The sequence below is a fragment of the Cherax quadricarinatus genome, chromosome 53 (genome assembly GCF_038502225.1).
Source record: "Cherax quadricarinatus isolate ZL_2023a chromosome 53, ASM3850222v1, whole genome shotgun sequence".
Classification (NCBI taxonomy): domain Eukaryota; kingdom Metazoa; phylum Arthropoda; class Malacostraca; order Decapoda; family Parastacidae; genus Cherax; species Cherax quadricarinatus.
The window spans coordinates 28,551,934-28,575,651 of record NC_091344.1 but is presented as its reverse complement, the minus strand read 5'-3'; the positions used below and the strand labels follow the sequence as shown (position 1 = coordinate 28,575,651).

The window sequence follows — 23,718 nt, the reverse complement described above, 5'->3', positions numbered from 1 at the left end:
CAGAGAGACACAGCAACAATAAGATCACCATTGTAACCAACTATGACACAGAGAGACACAGCAACAATAAGATCACCATTGTAACCAACTATGACACAGAGAGACACAGCAACAATAAGATCACCATTGTAACCAACTATGACACAGAGGGACGCAGCAACAATAAGATCACCATTGTAACCAACTATGACACAGAGAGACGCAGCAACAATGAGATCTCCATTGTAACCAACTATGACACATAGAGACGCAGAAACAATGAGATCTCCATTGTAACCAACAATGACACAGAGAGACACAGCAACAATAAGATCACCATTGTAACCAACTATGACACAGAGAGACACAGCAACAATAAGATCACCATTGTAACCAACTATGACACAGACACACAGCAAATATGATATCACTATTATAACCAACTATGACACAGAGAGACGCAGTAACAGCGAGATCACCATTGTAACCAACTATGACACAGAGAGACGCAGTAACAACGAGATCACCATTTTAACCAACTATGATACAGAGAGACGCAGTAACAACGAGATCACCATTGTAACCAACTATAACACATAGAGACACAGCAACTATGATATTACTATTGTAACCAACTATGACACAGAGAGACGCAGTAACAACGAGATCACCATTTTAACCAACTATGACACAGAGAGACGCAGTAACAACGAGATCACCATTGTAACCAACTATGACACAGAGAGATGCAGCAACAATAAGATCACCATTGTAACCAACTATGACAGAGAGACGATCATCCTGTACTCTCTTCCTCTGATACTCAGTCAGATGATCAACCTGAATGTCGTTATTCCCTACGTACACGACAGGTATTGAGAAATCCTCAAGTATCATTTGTAACTTCCAATTCAGATTTGCCTCAAATACAGCATGAGTTAGCCAATGCTACAGAGTTTGATCCTCCCAGAGATGACACCCATTCTGCATATGCCAATCTTACCCTAGCAGAGTTGGGGTTAAATGTAAATAACCTGTATAGATGAATAATTACAGTATCAACTTATCAGTATTCAAGAATTTTTTTTTTTTTTTGTGTTCATGTTCTCTCCGCATTCTGAGAGTTAACAGTTAGATTTGCGTGCACCGAATCTGCCTTTCTGTTAAACACTCTTTCTTTGTATATATTCCTTCCTCAGAATCCGTAGATCACATGAATACAGATCGATCGATCAAAATTTTTGTTTTTATCACTTGTAATCTCAATGTTGAGTTCGTTGTTCATTTGTTGAGTTTTAAGTTGTACTATAGTATACCTTGTATTGCATTACAGTTTCAGTTACGTAAGCTTTCATTCCAATGTTCTACTTATGTATCTATAATGTTTCATGTTGTGTACTTTGACATTGTATAGAATCAGCCCAAGCCGTATACCTGCCATCTCTAGTTTGTATTAGTTGTATGTCGGGACGACATACGTTAGCGTCGCCGAGCTCTCAGTAGTAGTAACCAGTTACCAGTCTCAGTAGTAGTAACCAGTTACCAGTAACTTGTCCGTTGACTCAACGACCAACCGTCTTGAGTCACGGTCTGTGCTGAGCTGACACTATTTTCAAAAGACCCACTACGGGGTACTGGCCAGCCGGCTAGTCAGTTTTACGAGTGTAACCAAGGAGACAGGTAACGGCTGCGGGTTCTCTCCACATATCTACGATTATACGTAATAACAGCCTACGTGAGTATTTCTACCCTAATCCACGTATCGAACTCCCACATGATACAATAAGATCACTATGGTAAACAACTATGACACAGAGAGACGCAGCAACAATAAGATCACCATCGTAACCAACTATGACACAGAGAGACACAGCAACAATAAGATCACCATCGTAACCAACTATGACACAGAGAGACGCAGCAACAATAAGATCACCATCGTAACCAACTATGACACAGAGAGACGCAGCAACAATAAGATCACCATTGTAACCAACTATGACACAGAGAGACACAGCAACAATAAGATCACCATTGTAACCAACTATGACACAGACACACAGCAACAATAAGATCACCATCGTAACCAACTATGACACAGAGAGACGCAGCAACAATAAGATCACCATTGTAACCAACTATGACACAGAGAGACACAGCAACAATAAGATCACCATTGTAACCAACTATGACACAGACACACAGCAAATATGATATCACTATTATAACCAACTATGACACAGAGAGACGCAGTAACAGCGAGATCACCATTGAAACCAACTATGACACAGAGAGACGCAGTAACAACGAGATCACCATTTTAACCAACTATGATACAGAGAGACGCAGTAACAACGAGATCACCATTGTAACCAACTATGACACATAGAGACACAGCAACTATGATATTACTATTGCAACCAACTATGACACAGAGAGACGCAGTAACAACGAGATCACCATTTTAACCAACTATGACACAGAGAGACGCAGTAACAACGAGATCACCATTGTAACCAACTATGACACAGAGAGATGCAGCAACAATAAGATCACCATTGTAACCAACTATGACAGAGAGACGCAGCAACAATAAGATCACCATTGTAACCAACTATGACACAGAGAGACGCAGCAACAATAAGATCACCATTGTAACCAACTATGACACAGAGAGACACAGCAACAATAAGATCACCATTGTAACCAACTATGACACAGAGAGACACAGCAACAATAAGATCACTATTGTAACCAACTATGACACAGAGAGACGCAGCAACAATAAGATCACTATGGTAAACAACTATGACACAGAGAGACGCAGCAACAATAAGATCACCATCGTAACGAACTATGACACAGAGAGACACAGCAACAATAAGATCACCATTGTAACCAACTATGACACAGAGAGACGCAGCAACAATAAGATCACCATCGTAACCAACTATGACACAGAGAGACGCAGCAACAATAAGATCACCATTGTAACCAACTATGACACAGAGAGACACAGCAACAATAAGATCACCATTGTAACCAACAATGACACAGAGAGACGCAGCAACAATAAGATCACCATTGTAACCAACTATGACACAGAGAGACACAGCAACAATAAGATCACCATTGTAACCAACTATGACACAGAGAGACACAGCAACAATAAGATCACCATTGTAACCAACAATGACACAGAGAGACACAGCAACAATAAGATCACCATTGTAACCAACTATGACACAGAGAGACACAGCAACAATAAAATCACCATTGTAACCAACTATGACACAGAGAGACACAGCAACAATAAGATCACCATTGCAACCAACTATGACACAGAGAGACACAGCAACAATAAGATCACCATTGTAACTAACTATGACACAGAGAGACACAGCAACAATAAGATCACCATTGTAACCAACTATGACACAGAGAGACACAGCAACAATAAGATCACCATTGTAACCATCTATGACACAGAGAGACACAGCAACAATAAGATCACCATTGTAACCAACAATGACACAGAGAGACACAGCAACAATAAGATCACCATTGTAACCAACAATGACACAGAGAGACGCAGCAACAATAAGATCACTATTGTAACCAACTATGACACAGAGAGACGCAGCAACAATAAGATCACCATTGTAACCAACTATGACACAGAGAGACACAGCAACAATAAGATCACCATTGTAACCAACTATGACACAGAGAGACGCAGCAACAATAAGATCACCATTGTAACCAACTATGACACAGAGAGACACAGCAACAATAAGATCACCATTGTAACCAACTATGACACAGAGAGACACAGCAACAATAAGATCACCATTGTAACCAACTATGACACAGAGGGACGCAGCAACAATAAGATCACCATTGTAACCAACTATGACACACAGAGACACAGCAACAATAAGATCACCATTGTAACCAACTATGACACAGAGAGACACAGCAACAATAAGATCACCATTGTAACCAACTATGACACAGAGAGAGACACAGCAACAATAAGATCACCATTGTAACCAACTATGACACAGAGAGACACAGCAACAATAAGATCACCATTGTAACCAACTATGACACAGAGAGACGCAGCAACAATAAGATCACCATTGTAACCAACTACGACACAGAGAGACGCAGCAACAATAAGATCACCATTGTAACCAACTATGACACAGAGAGACGCAGCAACAATAAGATCACCATTGTAACCAACTATGACACAGAGAGACGCAGCAACAATAAGATCACCATTGTAACCAACTATGACACAGAGAGACACAGCAACAATAAGATCACCATTGTAACCAACTATGACACAAGGAGAGGCAGCAACAATAATATCACCATTGCAACCAACTATGACACAGAGAGACACAGCAACAATAAGATCACCATTGTAACCAACTATGACACAGAGAGACACAGCAACAATAAAATCACCATTGTAACCAACTATGACACAGAGAGACACAGCAACAATAAGATCACCATTGCAACCAACTATGACACAGAGAGACACAGCAACAATAAGATCACCATTGTAACCAACTATGACACAGAGAGACACAGCAACAATAAGATCACCATTGTAACCAACTATGACACAGAGAGACACAGCAACAATAAGATCACCATTGTAACCAACTATGACACAGAGAGACACAGCAACAATAAGATCACCATTGTAACCAACAATGACACAGAGAGACACAGCAACAATAAGATCACCATTGTAACCAACAATGACACAGAGAGACGCAGCAACAATAAGATCACTATTGTAACCAACTATGACACAGAGAGACGCAGCAACAATAAGATCACCATTGTAACCAACTATGACACAGAGAGACACAGCAACAATAAGATCACCATTGTAACCAACTATGACACAGAGAGACACAGCAACAATAAGATCACCATTGTAACCAACTATGACACAGAGAGACACAGCAACAATAAGATCACCATTGTAACCAACTATGACACAGAGAGACACAGCAACAATAAGATCACCATTGTAACCAACTATGACACAGAGAGACACAGCAACAATAAGATCACCATTGTAACCAACTATGACACAGAGAGACACAGCAACAATAAGATCACCATTGTAACCAACTATGACACAGAGAGAGACGCAGCAACAATAAGATCACCATTGTAACCAACTATGACACAGAGAGACACAGCAACAATAAGATCACCATTGTAACCAACTATGACACAGAGAGACACAGCAACAATAAGATCACCATTGTAACCAACTATGACACAGAGAGACACAGCAACAATAAGATCACCATTGTAACCAACTATGACACAGAGAGACACAGCAACAATAAGATCACCATTGTAACCAACTATGACACAGAGAGACGCAGCAACAATAAGATCACCATTGTAACCAACTATGACACAGAGAGACGCAGCAACAATAAGATCACCATTGTAACCAACTATGACACAGAGAGACACAGCAACAATAAGATCACCATTGTAACCAACTATGACACAGAGAGACACAGCAACAATAAGATCACCATTGTAACCAACTATGACACAGAGAGACACAGCAACAATAAGATCACCATTGTAACCAACTATGACACAGAGAGACACAGCAACAATAAGATCACCATTGTAACCAACTATGACACAGAGAGACACAGCAACAATAAGATCACCATTGTAACCAACTATGACACAGCAACAATAAGATCACCATTGTAACCAACTATGACACAGAGAGACACAGCAACAATAAGATCACCATTGTAACCAACTATGACACAGAGAGACACAGCAACAATAAGATCACCATTGTAACCAACTATGACACAGAGAGACACAGCAACAATAAGATCACCATTGTAACCAACTATGACACAGAGAGACACAGCAACAATAAGATCACCATTGTAACCAACTATGACACAGAGAGACACAGCAACAATAAGATCACCATTGTAACCAACTATGACACAGAGAGACACAGCAACAATAAGATCACCATTGTAACCAACTATGACACAGAGAGACACAGCAACAATAAGATCACCATTGTAACCAACTATGACACAGAGAGACACAGCAACAATAAGATCACCATTGTAACCAACTATGACACAGAGAGACACAGCAACAATAAGATCACCATTGTAACCAACTATGACACAGAGAGACGCAGCAACAATAAGATCACCATTGTAACCAACTATGACACAGAGACACAGCAACAATAAGATCACCATTGTAACCAACTATGACACAGAGAGACGCAGCAACAATAAGATCACCATTGTAACCAACTATGACACAGAGAGACACAGCAACAATAAGATCACCATTGTAACCAACTATGACACAGAGAGACACAGCAACAATAAGATCACCATTGTAACCAACTATGACACAGAGAGACACAGCAACAATAAGATCACCATTGTAACCAACTATGACACAGAGAGACACAGCAACAATAAGATCACCATTGTAACCAACTATGACACAGAGAGACACAGCAACAATAAGATCACCATTGTAACCAACTATGACACAGAGAGACACAGCAACAATAAGATCACCATTGTAACCATCTATGACACAGAGAGACACACACAATAAGAGAGACACAGCAACAATAAGATCACCATTGTCACCATTGTAACCAACTATAACAGCAACAATAAGATCACCATTGTAACCAACTATGACACAGAGAGACACAGCAACAATAAGATCACCATTGTAACCAACTATGACACAGAGAGACACAGCAACAATAAGATCACCATTGTAACCAACTATGACACAGAGAGACACAGCAACAATAAGATCACCATTGTAACCAACTATGACACAGAGAGACACAGCAACAATAAGATCACCATTGTAACCAACTATGACACAGAGAGACACAGCAACAATAAGATCACCATTGCAACCAACTATGACACAGAGAGACACAGGACCAATAAGATCACCATTGTAACTAACTATGACACAGAGAGACACAGCAACAATAAGATCACATTGTAACCAACTATGACACAGAGAGACACAGCAACAATAAGATCACCATTGTAACCAACTATGACACAGAGAGACACAGCAACAATAAGATCACCATTGTAACCAACAATGACACAGAGAGACACAGCAACAATAAGATCACCATTGTAACAACATGAGAGACACAGCAACAATAAGATCACCATTGTAACCAACTATGACACAGAGAGACACAGCAACAATAAGATCACCATTGTAACCAACTATGACACAGAGAGACACAGCAACAATAAGATCACCATTGTAACCAACTATGACACAGAGAGACACAGCAACAATAAGATCACCATTGTAACCAACTATGACACAGAGAGACACAGCAACAATAAGATCACCATTGTAACCAACTATGACACAGAGAGACACAGCAACAATAAGATCACCATTGTAACCAACTATGACACAGAGAGACACAGCAACAATAAGATCACCATTGTAACCAACTATGACACAGAGAGACAACAGCAACAATAAGATCACCATTGTAACCAACTATGACACAGAGAGACACAGCAACAATAAGATCACCATTGTAACCAACTATGACACAGAGAGACACAGCAACAATAAGATCACCATTGTAACCAACTATGACACAGAGAGACACAGCAACAATAAGATCACCATTGTAACCAACTATGACACAGAGAGACACAGCAACAATAAGATCACCATTGTAACCAACTATGACACAGAGAGACACAGCAACAATAAGATCACCATTGTAACCAACTATGACACAGAGAGACACAGCAACAATAAGATCACCATTGTAACCAACTATGACACAGAGAGACACAGCAACAATAAGATCACCATTGTAACCAACTATGACACAGAGAGACGCAGCAACAATAAGATCACCATTGTAACCAACTATGACACAGAGAGACACAGCAACAATAAGATCACCATTGTAACCAACTATGACACAGAGACACAGCAACAATAAGATCACCATTGTAACCAACTATGACACAGAGAGACACAGCAACAATAAGATCACCATTGTAACCAACTATGACACAGAGAGACACAGCAACAATAAGATCACCATTGTAACCAACTATGACACAGAGAGACACAGCAACAATAAGATCACCATTGTAACCAACTATGACACAGAGAGACACAGCAACAATAAGATCACCATTGTAACCAACTATGACACAGAGAGACACAGCAACAATAAGATCACCATTGTAACCAACTATGACACAGAGAGACACAGCAACAATAAGATCACCATTGACACAGAGAGACTCAGCAACAATAAGATCACCATTGTAACCAACTATGACACAGAGAGACACAGCAACAATAAGATCACCATTGTAACCAACTATGACACAGAGAGACACAGCAACAATAAGATCACCATTGTAACCAACTATGACACAGAGAGACACAGCAACAATAAGATCACCATTGTAACCAACTATGACACAGAGAGACACAGCAACAATAAGATCACCATTGTAACCAACTATGACACAGAGAGACACAGCAACAATAAGATCACCATTGTAACCAACTATGACACAGAGAGACACAGCAACAATAAGATCACCATTGTAACCAACTATGACACAGAGAGACACAGCAACAATAAGATCACCATTGTAACCAACTATGACACAGAGAGACACAGCAACAATAAGATCACCATTGTAACCAACTATGACACAGAGAGACACAGCAACAATAAGATCACCATTGTAACCAACTATGACACAGAGAGACACAGCAACAATAAGATCACCATTGTAACCAACTATGACACAGAGAGACACAGCAACAATAAGATCACCATTGTAACCAACTATGACACAGAGAGACACAGCAACAATAAGATCACCATTGTAACCAACTATGACACAGAGAGACACAGCAACAATAAGATCACCATTGTAACCAACTATGACACAGAGAGACGCAGCAACAATAAGATCACCATTGTAACCAACTATGACACAGAGAGACAGAGAGACGCAGCAACAATAAGATCACCATTGTAACCAACTATGACACAGAGAGACACAGCAACAATAAGATCACCATTGTAACCAACTATGACACAGAGAGACACAGCAACAATAAGATCACCATTGTAACCAACTATGACACAGAGAGACACAGCAACAATAAGATCACCATTGTAACCAACTATGACACAGAGAGACACAGCAACAATAAGATCACCATTGTAACCAACTATGACACAGAGAGACACAGCAACAATAAGATCACCATTGTAACCAACTATGACACAGAGAGACACAGCAACAATAAGATCACCATTGTAACCAACTATGACACAGAGAGACACAGCAACAATAAGATCACCATTGTAACCAACTATGACACAGAGAGACACAGCAACAATAAGATCACCATTGTAACCAACTATGACACAGAGAGACACAGCAACAATAAGATCACCATTGTAACCAACTATGACACAGAGAGACACAGCAACAATAAGATCACCATTGTAACCAACTATGACACAGAGAGACACAGCAACAATAAGATCACCATTGTAACCAACTATGACACAGAGAGACACAGCAACAATAAGATCACCATTGTAACCAACTATGACACAGAGAGACACAGCAACAATAAGATCACCATTGTAACCAACTATGACACAGAGAGACACAGCAACAATAAGATCACCATTGTAACCAACTATGACACAGAGAGACACAGCAACAATAAGATCACCATTGTAACCAACTATGACACAGAGAGACACAGCAACAATAAGATCACCATTGTAACCAACTATGACACAGAGAGACACAGCAACAATAAGATCACCATTGTAACCAACTATGACACAGAGAGACACAGCAACAATAAGATCACCATTGTAACCAACTATGACACAGAGAGACACAGCAACAATAAGATCACCATTGTAACCAACTATGACACAGAGAGACACAGCAACAATAAGATCACCATTGTAACCAACTATGACACAGAGAGACACAGCAACAATAAGATCACCATTGTAACCAACTATGACACAGAGAGACACAGCAACAATAAGATCACCATTGTAACCAACTATGACACAGAGAGACACAGCAACAATAAGATCACCATTGTAACCAACTATGACACAGAGAGACACAGCAACAATAAGATCACCATTGTAACCAACTATGACACAGAGAGACACAGCAACAATAAGATCACCATTGTAACCAACTATTGACACAGAGAGACACAGCAACAATAAGATCACCATTGTAACCTACTATGACACAGAGAGACACAGCAACAATAAGATCACCATTGTAACCATCTATGACACAGAGAGACACAGCAACAATAAGATCACCATTGTAACCAACTATGACACAGAGAGACACAGCAACAATAAGATCACCATTGTAACCAACTATGACACAGAGAGACACAGCAACAATAAGATCACCATTGTAACCAACTATGACACAGAGAGACACAGCAACAATAAGATCACCATTGTAACCAACTATGACACAGAGAGACACAGCAACAATAAGATCACCATTGTAACCAACTATGACACAGAGAGACACAGCAACAATAAGATCACCATTGTAACCAACTATGACACAGAGAGACACAGCAACAATAAGATCACCATTGTAACCAACTATGACACAGAGAGACACAGCAACAATAAGATCACCATTGTAACCAACTATGACACAGAGAGACACAGCAACAATAAGATCACCATTGTAACCAACTATGACACAGAGAGACACAGCAACAATAAGATCACCATTGTAACCAACTATGACACAGATCACCAGAGACAGAGAGACGCAGCAACAATAAGATCACCATTGTAACCAACTATGACACAGAGAGACACAGCAACAATAAGATCACCATTGTAACCAACTATGACACAGAGAGACACAGCAACAATAAGATCACCATTGTAACCAACTATGACACAGAGAGACACAGCAACAATAAGATCACCATTGTAACCAACTATGACACAGAGAGACACAGCAACAATAAGATCACCATTGTAACCAACTATGACACAGAGAGACACAGCAACAATAAGATCACCATTGTAACCAACTATGACACAGAGAGACACAGCAACAATAAGATCACCATTGTAACCAACTATGACACAGAGAGACACAGCAACAATAAGATCACCATTGTAACCAACTATGACACAGAGAGACACAGCAACAATAAGATCACCATTGTAACCAACTATGACACAGAGAGACACAGCAACAATAAGATCACCATTGTAACCAACTATGACACAGAGAGACGCAGCAACAATAAGATCACCATTGTAACCAACTATGACACAGAGAGACACAGCAACAATAAGATCACCATTGTAACCAACTATGACACAGAGAGACACAGCAACAATAAGATCACCCAACTATGACACAGAGAGACACAGCAACAATAAGATCACCATTGTAACCAACTATGACACAGAGAGACACAGCAACAATAAGATCACCATTGTAACCAACTATGACACAGAGAGACACAGCAACAATAAGATCACCATTGTAACCAACTATGACACAGAGAGACACAGCAACAATAAGATCACCATTGTAACCAACTATGACACAGAGAGACACAGCAACAATAAGATCACCATTGTAACCAACTATGACACAGAGAGACACAGCAACAATAAGATCACCATTGTAACCAACTATGACACAGAGAGACACAGCAACAATAAGATCACCATTGTAACCAACTATGACACAGAGAGACACAGCAACAATAAGATCACCATTGTAACCAACTATGACACAGAGAGACACAGCAACAATAAGATCACCATTGTAACCAACTATGACACAGAGAGACACAGCAACAATAAGATCACCATTGTAACCAACTATGACACAGAGAGACACAGCAACAATAAGATCACCATTGTAACCAACTATGACACAGAGAGACACAGCAACAATAAGATCACCATTGTAACCAACTATGACACAGAGAGACACAGCAACAATAAGATCACCATTGTAACCAACTATGACACAGAGAGACACAGCAACAATAAGATCACCATTGTAACCAACTATGACACAGAGAGACACAGCAACAATAAGATCACCATTGTAACCAACTATGACACAGAGAGACACAGCAACAATAAGATCACCATTGTAACCAACTATGACACAGAGAGACACAGCAACAATAAGATCACCATTGTAACCAACTATGACACAGAGAGACACAGCAACAATAAGATCACCATTGTAACCAACTATGACACAGAGAGACACAGCAACAATAAGATCACCATTGTAACCAACTATGACACAGAGAGACACAGCAACAATAAGATCACCATTGTAACCAACTATGACACAGAGAGACACAGCAACAATAAGATCACCATTGTAACCAACTATGACACAGAGAGACACAGCAACAATAAGATCACCATTGTAACCAACTATGACACAGAGAGACACAGCAACAATAAGATCACCATTGTAACCAACTATGACACAGAGAGACACAGCAACAATAAGATCACCATTGTAACCAACTATGACACAGAGAGACACAGCAACAATAAGATCACCATTGTAACCAACTATGACACAGAGAGACACAGCAACAATAAGATCACCATTGTAACCAACTATGACACAGAGAGACACAGCAACAATAAGATCACCATTGTAACCAACTATGACACAGAGAGACACAGCAACAATAAGATCACCATTGTAACCAACTATGACACAGAGAGACACAGCAACAATAAGATCACCATTGTAACCAACTATGACACAGAGAGACACAGCAACAATAAGATCACCATTGTAACCAACTATGACACAGAGAGACACAGCAACAATAAGATCACCATTGTAACCAACTATGACACAGAGAGACACAGCAACAATAAGATCACCATTGTAACCAACTATGACACAGAGAGACACAGCAACAATAAGATCACCATTGTAACCAACTATGACACAGAGAGACACAGCAACAATAAGATCACCATTGTAACCAACTATGACAGAGAGACACAGCAACAATAAGATCACCATTGTAACCAACTAGACACAGCAACAATAAGATCACCATTGTAACCAACTATGACACAGAGAGACAGAGAGACAGCAACAATAAGATCACCATTGTAACCAACTATGACACAGAGAGACACAGCAACAATAAGATCACCATTGTAACCAACTATGACACAGAGAGACACAGCAACAATAAGATCACCATTGTAACCAACTATGACACAGAGAGACACAGCAACAATAAGATCACCATTGTAACCAACTATGACACAGAGAGACACAGCAACAATAAGATCACCATTGTAACCAACTATGACACAGAGAGACACAGCAACAATAAGATCACCATTGTAACCAACTATGACACAGAGAGACACAGCAACAATAAGATCACCATTGTAACCAACTATGACACAGAGAGACACAGCAACAATAAGATCACCATTGTAACCAACTATGACACAGAGAGACACAGCAACAATAAGATCACCATTGTAACTAACTATGACACAGAGAGACACAGCAACAATAAGATCACCATTGTAACCAACTATGACACAGAGAGACACAGCAACAATAAGATCACCATTGTAACCAACTATGACACAGAGAGACACAGCAACAATAAGATCACCATTGTAACCAACTATGACACAGAGAGACACAGCAACAATAAGATCACCATTGTAACCAACTATGACACAGAGAGACACAGCAACAATAAGATCACCATTGTAACCAACTATGACACAGAGAGACACAGCAACAATAAGATCACCATTGTAACCAACTATGACACAGAGAGACACAGCAACAATAAGATCACCATTGTAACCAACTATGACACAGAGAGACACAGCAACAATAAGATCACCATTGTAACCAACTATGACACAGAGAGACACAGCAACAATAAGATCACCATTGTAACCAACTATGACACAGAGAGACACAGCAACAATAAGATCACCATTGTAACCAACTATGACACAGAGAGACACAGCAACAATAAGATCACCATTGTAACCAACTATGACACAGAGAGACACAGCAACAATAAGATCACCATTGTAACCAACTATGACACAGAGAGACACAGCAACAATAAGATCACCATTGTAACCAACTATGACACAGAGAGACACAGCAACAATAAGATCACCATTGTAACCAACTATGACACAGAGAGACACAGCAACAATAAGATCACCATTGTAACCAACTATGACACAGAGAGACACAGCAACAATAAGATCACCATTGTAACCAACTATGACACAGAGAGACACAGCAACAATAAGATCACCATTGTAACTATGACACAGAGAGACACAGCAACAATAAGATCACCATTGTAACCAACTATGACACAGAGAGACACAGCAACAATAAGATCACCATTGTAACCAACTATGACACAGAGAGACGCAGCAACAATAAGATCACCATTGTAACCAACTATGACACAGAGAGACACAGCAACAATAAGATCACCATTGTAACCAACTATGACACAGAGAGACACAGCAACAATAAGATCACCATTGTAACCAACTATGACACAGAGAGACACAGCAACAATAAGATCACCATTGTAACCAACTATGACACAGAGAGACACAGCAACAATAAGATCACCATTGTAACCAACTATGACACAGAGAGACACAGCAACAATAAGATCACCATTGTAACCAACTATGACACAGAGAGACGCAGCAACAATAAGATCACCATTGTAACCAACTATGACACAGAGAGACACAGCAACAATAAGATCACCATTGTAACCAACTATGACACAGAGAGACACAGCAACAATAAGATCACCATTGTAACCAACTATGACACAGAGAGACACAGCAACAATAAGATCACCATTGTAACCAACTATGACACAGAGAGACACAGCAACAATAAGATCACCATTGTAACCAACTATGACACAGAGAGACACAGCAACAATAAGATCACCATTGTAACCAACTATGACACAGAGAGACACAGCAACAATAAGATCACCATTGTAACCAACTATGACACAGAGAGACACAGCAACAATAAGATCACCATTGTAACCAACTATGACACAGAGAGACACAGCAACAATAAGATCACCATTGTAACCAACTATGACACAGAGAGACACAGCAACAATAAGATCACCATTGTAACCAACTATGACACAGAGAGACACAGCAACAATAAGATCACCATTGTAACCAACTATGACACAGAGAGACACAGCAACAATAAGATCACCATTGTAACCAACTATGACACAGAGAGACACAGCAACAATAAGATCACCATTGTAACCAACTATGACACAGAGAGACGCAGCAACAATAAGATCACCATTGTAACCAACTATGACACAGAGAGACACAGCAACAATAAGATCACCATTGTAACCAACTATGACACAGAGAGACACAGCAACAATAAGATCACCATTGTAACCAACTATGACACAGAGAGACACAGCAACAATAAGATCACCATTGTAACCAACTATGACACAGAGAGACACAGCAACAATAAGATCACCATTGTAACCAACTATGACACAGAGAGACACAGCAACAATAAGATCACCATTGTAACCAACTATGACACAGAGAGACACAGCAACAATAAGATCACCATTGTAACCAACTATGACACAGAGAGACACAGCAACAATAAGATCACCATTGTAACCAACTATGACACAGAGAGACACAGCAACAATAAGATCACCATTGTAACCAACTATGACACAGAGAGACACAGCAACAATAAGATCACCATTGTAACCAACTATGACACAGAGAGACACAGCAACAATAAGATCACCATTGTAACCAACTATGACACAGAGAGACACAGCAACAATAAGATCACCATTGTAACCAACTATGACACAGAGAGACACAGCAACAATAAGATCACCATTGTAACCAACTATGACACAGAGAGACACAGCAACAATAAGATCACCATTGTAACCAACTATGACACAGAGAGACGCAGCAACAATAAGATCACCATTGTAACCAACTATGACACAGAGAGACGCAGCAACAATAAGATCACCATTGTAACCAACTATGACACAGAGAGACACAGCAACAATAAGATCACCATTGTAACCAACTATGACACAGAGAGACACAGCAACAATAAGATCACCATTGTAACCAACTATGACACAGAGAGACACAGCAACAATAAGATCACCATTGTAACCAACTATGACACAGAGAGACACAGCAACAATAAGATCACCATTGTAACCAACTATGACACAGAGAGACGCAGCAACAATAAGATCACCATTGTAACCAACTATGACACAGAGAGACACAGCAACAATAAGATCACCATTGTAACCAACTATGACACAGAGAGACACAGCAACAATAAGATCACCATTGTAACCAACTATGACACAGAGAGACACAGCAACAATAAGATCACCATTGTAACCAACTATGACACAGAGAGACACAGCAACAATAAGATCACCATTGTAACCAACTATGACACAGAGAGACACAGCAACAATAAGATCACCATTGTAACCAACTATGACACAGAGAGACACAGCAACAATAAGATCACCATTGTAACCAACTATGACACAGAGAGACACAGCAACAATAAGATCACCATTGTAACCAACTATGACACAGAGAGACACAGCAACAATAAGATCACCATTGTAACCAACTATGACACAGAGAGACACAGCAACAATAAGATCACCATTGTAACCAACTATGACACAGAGAGACACAGCAACAATAAGATCACCATTGTAACCAACTATGACACAGAGAGACACAGCAACAATAAGATCACCATTGTAACCAACTATGACACAGAGAGACGCAGCAACAATAAGATCACCATTGTAACCAACTATGACACAGAGAGACACAGCAACAATAAGATCACCATTGTAACCAACTATGACACAGAGAGACACAGCAACAATAAGATCACCATTGTAACCAACTATGACACAGAGAGACACAGCAACAATAAGATCACCATTGTAACCAACTATGACACAGAGAGACACAGCAACAATAAGATCACCATTGTAACCAACTATGACACAGAGAGACACAGCAACAATAAGATCACCATTGTAACCAACTATGACACAGAGAGACACAGCAACAATAAGATCACCATTGTAACCAACTATGACACAGAGAGACACAGCAACAATAAGATCACCATTGTAACCAACTATGACACAGAGAGACACAGCAACAATAAGATCACCATTGTAACCAACTATGACACAGAGAGACACAGCAACAATAAGATCACCATTGTAACCAACTATGACACAGAGAGACACAGCAACAATAAGATCACCATTGTAACCAACTATGACACAGAGAGACACAGCAACAATAAGATCACCATTGTAACCAACTATGACACAGAGAGACACAGCAACAATAAGATCACCATTGTAACCAACTATGACACAGAGAGACACAGCAACAATAAGATCACCATTGTAACCAACTATGACACAGAGAGACACAGCAACAATAAGATCACCATTGTAACCAACTATGACACAGAGAGACACAGCAACAATAAGATCACCATTGTAACCAACAACTGTAACCAACTATGACACAGAGAGACACAGCAACAATAAGATCACCATTGTAACCAACTATGACACAGAGAGACGCAGCAACAATAAGATCACCATTGTAACCAACTATGACACAGAGAGACACAGCAACAATAAGATCACCCTAATATGAGACAGAGAGACACAGCAACAATAAGATCACCATTGTAAACTATGACACAGAGACACAGCAACAATAAGATCACCATTGTAACCAACTATGACACAGAGAGACACAGCAACAATAAGATCACCATTGTAACCAACTATGACACAGAGAGACACAGCAACAATAAGATCACCATTGTAACCAACTATGACACAGAGAGACACAGCAACAATAAGATCACCATTGTAACCAACTATGACACAGAGAGACACAGCAACAATAAGATCACCATTGTAACCAACTATGACACAGAGAGACACAGCAACAATAAGATCACCATTGTAACCAACTATGACACAGAGAGACACAGCAACAATAAGATCACCATTGTAACCAACTATGACACAGAGAGACACAGCAACAATAAGATCACCATTGTAACCAACTATGACACAGAGAGACACAGCAACAATAAGATCACCATTGTAACCAACTATGACACAGAGAGACACAGCAACAATAAGATCACCATTGTAACCAACTATGACACAGAGAGACACAGCAACAATAAGATCACCATTGTAACCAACTATGACACAGAGAGACACAGCAACAATAAGATCACCATTGTAACCAACTATGACACAGAGAGACACAGCAACAATAAGATCACCATTGTAACTAACTATGACACAGAGAGACACAGCAACAATAAGATCACCATTGTAACCAGCTATGACACAGAGAGACGCAGCAACAATAAGATCACCATTGTAACCAACTATGACACAGAGAGACACAGCAACAATAAGATCACCATTGTAACCTACTATGACACAGAGAGACACAGATCACCAACTATGACACAGAGAGACGCAGCAACAATAAGATCACCATTGCAATAATAAGATCACCATTGTAACCAACTATGACACAGAGAGACACAGCAACAATAAGATCACCATTGTAACCAACTATGACACAGAGAGACACAGCAACAATAAGATCACCATTGTAACCAACTATGACACAGAGAGACACAGCAACAATAAGATCACCATTGTAACCAACTATGACACAGAGAGACACAGCAACAATAAGATCACCATTGTAACCAACTATGACACAGAGAGACACAGCAACAATAAGATCACCATTGTAACCAACTATGACACAGAGAGACACAGCAACAATAAGATCACCATTGTAACCAACTATGACACAGAGAGACACAGCAACAATGCTAAATTATAGATACGTGGATGACACTTTCTTACTTTTTGAAAACAATTCTCACATAGACTTGTTTAAGACACACCTCTCAAGGGAGGTTCCTTGATGCTGGTGAGGGGCTCTTGATCTAGGGAATAGGATCTGCGCTCCGGTTCCCTGAACTGAGCCTGAATACCTTCCATCCCCCCTCACGTGCACTGTATAATCCTACGGGTTTAGCGCTCCGCTATGATTATAATATTAATAATGTTTAAGACATATTTAAACTCCTAGCACAAAATTATTATATTCACAGTGAATAAGGAAAGTAATTTGTTGATGTTAATGTTGAACACGTTAAGTACATGTTTACAGTATATTACTTACAGTATATTACTTACAGCATATTACTTACAGTATATTACTTACAGTATATTACTTACAGTATATTACTTACAGTATATTACTTACAGTATATTACTTACAGTATATTACTTACAGTATATTACTTACAGTATATTACTTACAGTATATTACTTACAGTATATTACTTACAGTATATTATTTACAGTATATTTACAGTATATTACTTACAGTATATTTACAGTATATTACTTACAGTATATCTACAGTATATTACTTACAGTATATTTACAGTATATTACTTACAGTATATTTACAGTATATTACTTACAGTATATTACTTACAGTATATTTACAGTATATTACTTACAGTATATTTACAGTATATTACTTACAGTATATTACTTACAGTATATTATTTACAGTATATTTACAGTATATTACTTACAGTATATTTACAATACATTACTTACAGTATTTTTACAGTATATTACTTACAGTATATTTACAGTATATTACTTACAGTATATTTACAGTATATTTCTTACAGTATATTATTTACAGTATATTACTTACAGTATATTTACAGTATATTACTTACAGTATATTTACAATACATTACTTACAGTATATTTACAGTATTTTACTTACAGTATATTTACAGTATATTACTTACAGTATATTTACAGTATATTACTTACAGTATATTATTTACAGTATATTACTTACAGTATATTTACAGTATATTTCTTACAGTATATTATTTACAGTATATTACTTACAGTATATTTACAGTATATTTCTTACAGTATATTATTTACAGTATATTACTTACAGTATTTTTACAATACATTACTTACAGTATATTTACAGTATATTACTTACAGTATATTTACAGTATATTACTTACAGTATATTTACAGTATATTACTTACAGTATATTTACAGTATATTACTTACAGTATATTATTTACAGTATATTACTTACAGTATATTTACAGTATATTACTTTCTTTCCTAAGGAATTTTTCCCCCCAAAATTAATCAATAAGTGCTACTCACTGTGTAGATAAATTCTTGGAGAATTTCTTAATTACTAGCAATCCACTTCTATTATTCCAGAAAATACTGAAATTATTCATGGAAAATCAGTTGTTAAAGAAATCATTTTAACAAAATTCCAAATGATGTTCAGCTCATTAATTTACATTTTACTGACATCTAAGTTATATTAGGGAATAATCTTCTAAATTACTACAAGAAAATAAAACTTAATTCTTTTTCAGTAAAATCACTTACTGTTGGTAGCCACTTCAAGTTTAAGGATCCAATTGTAATTATTATTTTTGCTCGTATGAAGTGTATTAGCTCATTTGTTACAGTTATATTATTATATTTGTAGTAAACAATTTACGAAATATTTATACTAGAGATTGTGTACATATGGGATTATTTTTCAAGAATCTTTCTCCTCTGGCCAAACAGCAACACTCATATATATAATAATTCAGTCTGCAGTTCACAATCATGATCCGAATGAACATGATTTTAAATTATAGATATTTTGGATTTAGGTATTTTATAAAACCTATAAAACGAACAACAACAAAATCAATATCATAATATACATATTAATGTATGTACCTTGTACATCCCTGGCATTCACACAAGGAGAAGCAGCAAGTAAGGCTTCTAGGGTTCCCTTATGGCCTAAGCGAGCAGCCAGCTGTACTGGAGTGAAGGGAAAGTCGCCCTTGTTGTCAACATGATGACCTGCATCCAGGAGAAGAGGTACTAGTTTTGCATGGTCCTTGACGGAGGCCAGTACCATAAGTGAGGCCCCCGGGTATTCAGGATCATCCGGTGGTAGTGTGATGTTGATGTCCCCACCACAGTGGATAGCCTCTAAAACTGCATCTTCGTCTCCCTCCATCACCGCACGTACTAGAGCCTGTGGAAAGATAAGCATCATTAATAACCATCATAACCACTGATTCCACCTCTGAGAAGCCATCAACAGGTTTCTGTCTGGGTTCTTAACAATGGATTTACGTAGCAAAACAAAGTAATTAATCACCATTCTGAGACTGCAACAATTCACACATTTGTCTGCTTACGGGAAATATAATGGTAGAATGGGAGAAATGTAGGGCCGGTTGAAGACAAACAACCATTGGCATCTTAGGTTTACTGAGAAGTTCACATGCAGGTGTACATGGAGACGAGCAGAGAACCACGATGATCCCAGTTAACTGTTGACAACTTGACAGACAAACTGGAATTGAGGACGAAACCTCTTGACAAGTGCTTGGCAAGGTGTAGGCGAGGCCTAGCACTGGAAGTCACCACCAGAGATCAATTTAAGCATAAGCCTAAGGCAAGTGATACGAAAACTGCAGGAAGTAGGCTTGTATTATCTCAAAATTTTGGAACTGAAACTAGACACTTGGATCTATCCTGGGCCATTAAGATGAGTGTGAGAGAAAAAAGGCAAAAATGGCTGAAGATGAGTCGGTGAAGAGGTAAGATATACAGGTGAATAAGAGGAGGAGAATTGGAAGAGACATCTAAGGTGGAAAGAAAAAGGGACTGGAAATATTCAAGATGATGAGGTGAGTAGTAAAGTAGGAGACAGACAAGACGAGGAGAGAGGTAGAAGAGGTGAGTAGGAAGGCAGAAGATACGTCAGATGAAGAAAATATCACAAACCAAGTCAAGAAAATCGGTGAGGATAGATTTTTTAAAAATGCTTAAGTATTTATAGTATATATATTTTAAGTAGCATATTTCTTTTCAAAAATGTTGCAACATTGCCCATGTAGGAAGGTAAACACTAGATATCTCCCCGCATTGCATAACTCCAGGTCCCTGTGCGTCAATGCACGCGAAATGGTTAGTGCAGAGTGCTACATAAATTTTCCATTGCAATAAATGTTAGCGTTGGAGATTTAAACTACAACAGATTTTTCAATAAAAATTTCTCAATAAAAATAACAAATTAAGACATACTAAGACTGAAACTTCCTTGAATGTTTCTCTGGAAACATCAGCCTCAACACTAACTGCTGAGGAGTTATCTTGTTATCTCAGACACATCAGCTTATTAAATATGAAGCCGGTAGGAATTTTTATTTTCAAATGGTCTGCAATATAGAATGTAAACAACTGGACGAGACACTTAGAAATGATCAGAAATTATCACATCCAGTACCAGAGTGCACATCCAGTACCAGAGTGCACATCCAGTACCAGAGTGCACATTTAGTACCAGAGTGCACATCCAGTACCAGAGTGCACATCCAGTACCAGAGTGCACATCCAGTACCAGAGTGCACATCCAGTACCAGAGTGCACATCCAGTACCAGAGAGCACATCCACTACCTGATTGCACATCCAGTACTCGAGTGCACATCCAGTAAAAGAAAACACATAAAGCACCAGAGTGCACATCCAGTACCAGAGTGCACACCCAGTACCAGAGTGCACATCCAGCACCAGAGTGCACATCCAGTACCAGAGTGCACATCCAGTACCAGAGTGCACACCCAGTACCAGAGTGCACATCCAGTACCAGAGTGCACACCCAGTACCAGAGTGCACATCCAGCACCAGAGTGCACATCCAGTACCAGAGTGCACACCCAGTACCAGAGTGCACATCCAGCACCAGAGTGCACATCCAGTACCAGAGTGCACACCCAGTACCAGAGTGCACATCCAATACCAGAGTGCACATCCAGTACCAGAGTGCACACCCAGTACCAGAGTGCACATCCAATACCACACTGCACATCCAGTACCAGAGTGCACATCCAGTACCAGAGTGCGCATCCAGTACCAGAGTGCACATCCAGTACCAGAGTGCACATCCAGTACCAGAGTGCACACCCAGTACCATAGTGCACATCCAATACCACACTGCACATCCAGTACCAGAGTGCACATCCAGTACCAGAGTGCACATCCAGTACCAGAGTGCACATCCAGTACCAGAGTGCACACCCAGTACCAGAGTGCACACCCAGTACCACACTGCACATCCAGTACCAGAGTGCACATCCAGTACCAGAGTGCACATCCAGTACCAGAGTGCACACCCAGTACCAGAGTGCACACCCAGTACCACACTGCACATCCAGTACCAGAGTGCACACCCAGTACCAGAGTGCACACCCAGTACCACACTGCACATCTAGTACCAGAGTGCACACCCA

The 23,718-nt window shown here is 39.3% G+C and overlaps 1 protein-coding gene across 2 annotated transcripts in view; it reads right to left on the bottom strand.

Moving 5' to 3' along the window:
- LOC138854273 (ankyrin-1-like) overlaps positions 1-21,451 on the bottom strand; it is a 97,425-nt gene extending 75,974 nt beyond the window's left edge. For both annotated transcript variants that reach the window (XM_070096506.1, XM_070096507.1), the window contains exon 1: positions 21,149-21,451. In XM_070096506.1, the coding sequence (XP_069952607.1) occupies positions 21,149-21,437 (289 nt within the window). In that variant the 5' untranslated portion in view covers positions 21,438-21,451. The remainder of the gene's footprint in view (positions 1-21,148) is intronic.
- Positions 21,452-23,718: the final 2,267 nt, after the last annotated feature.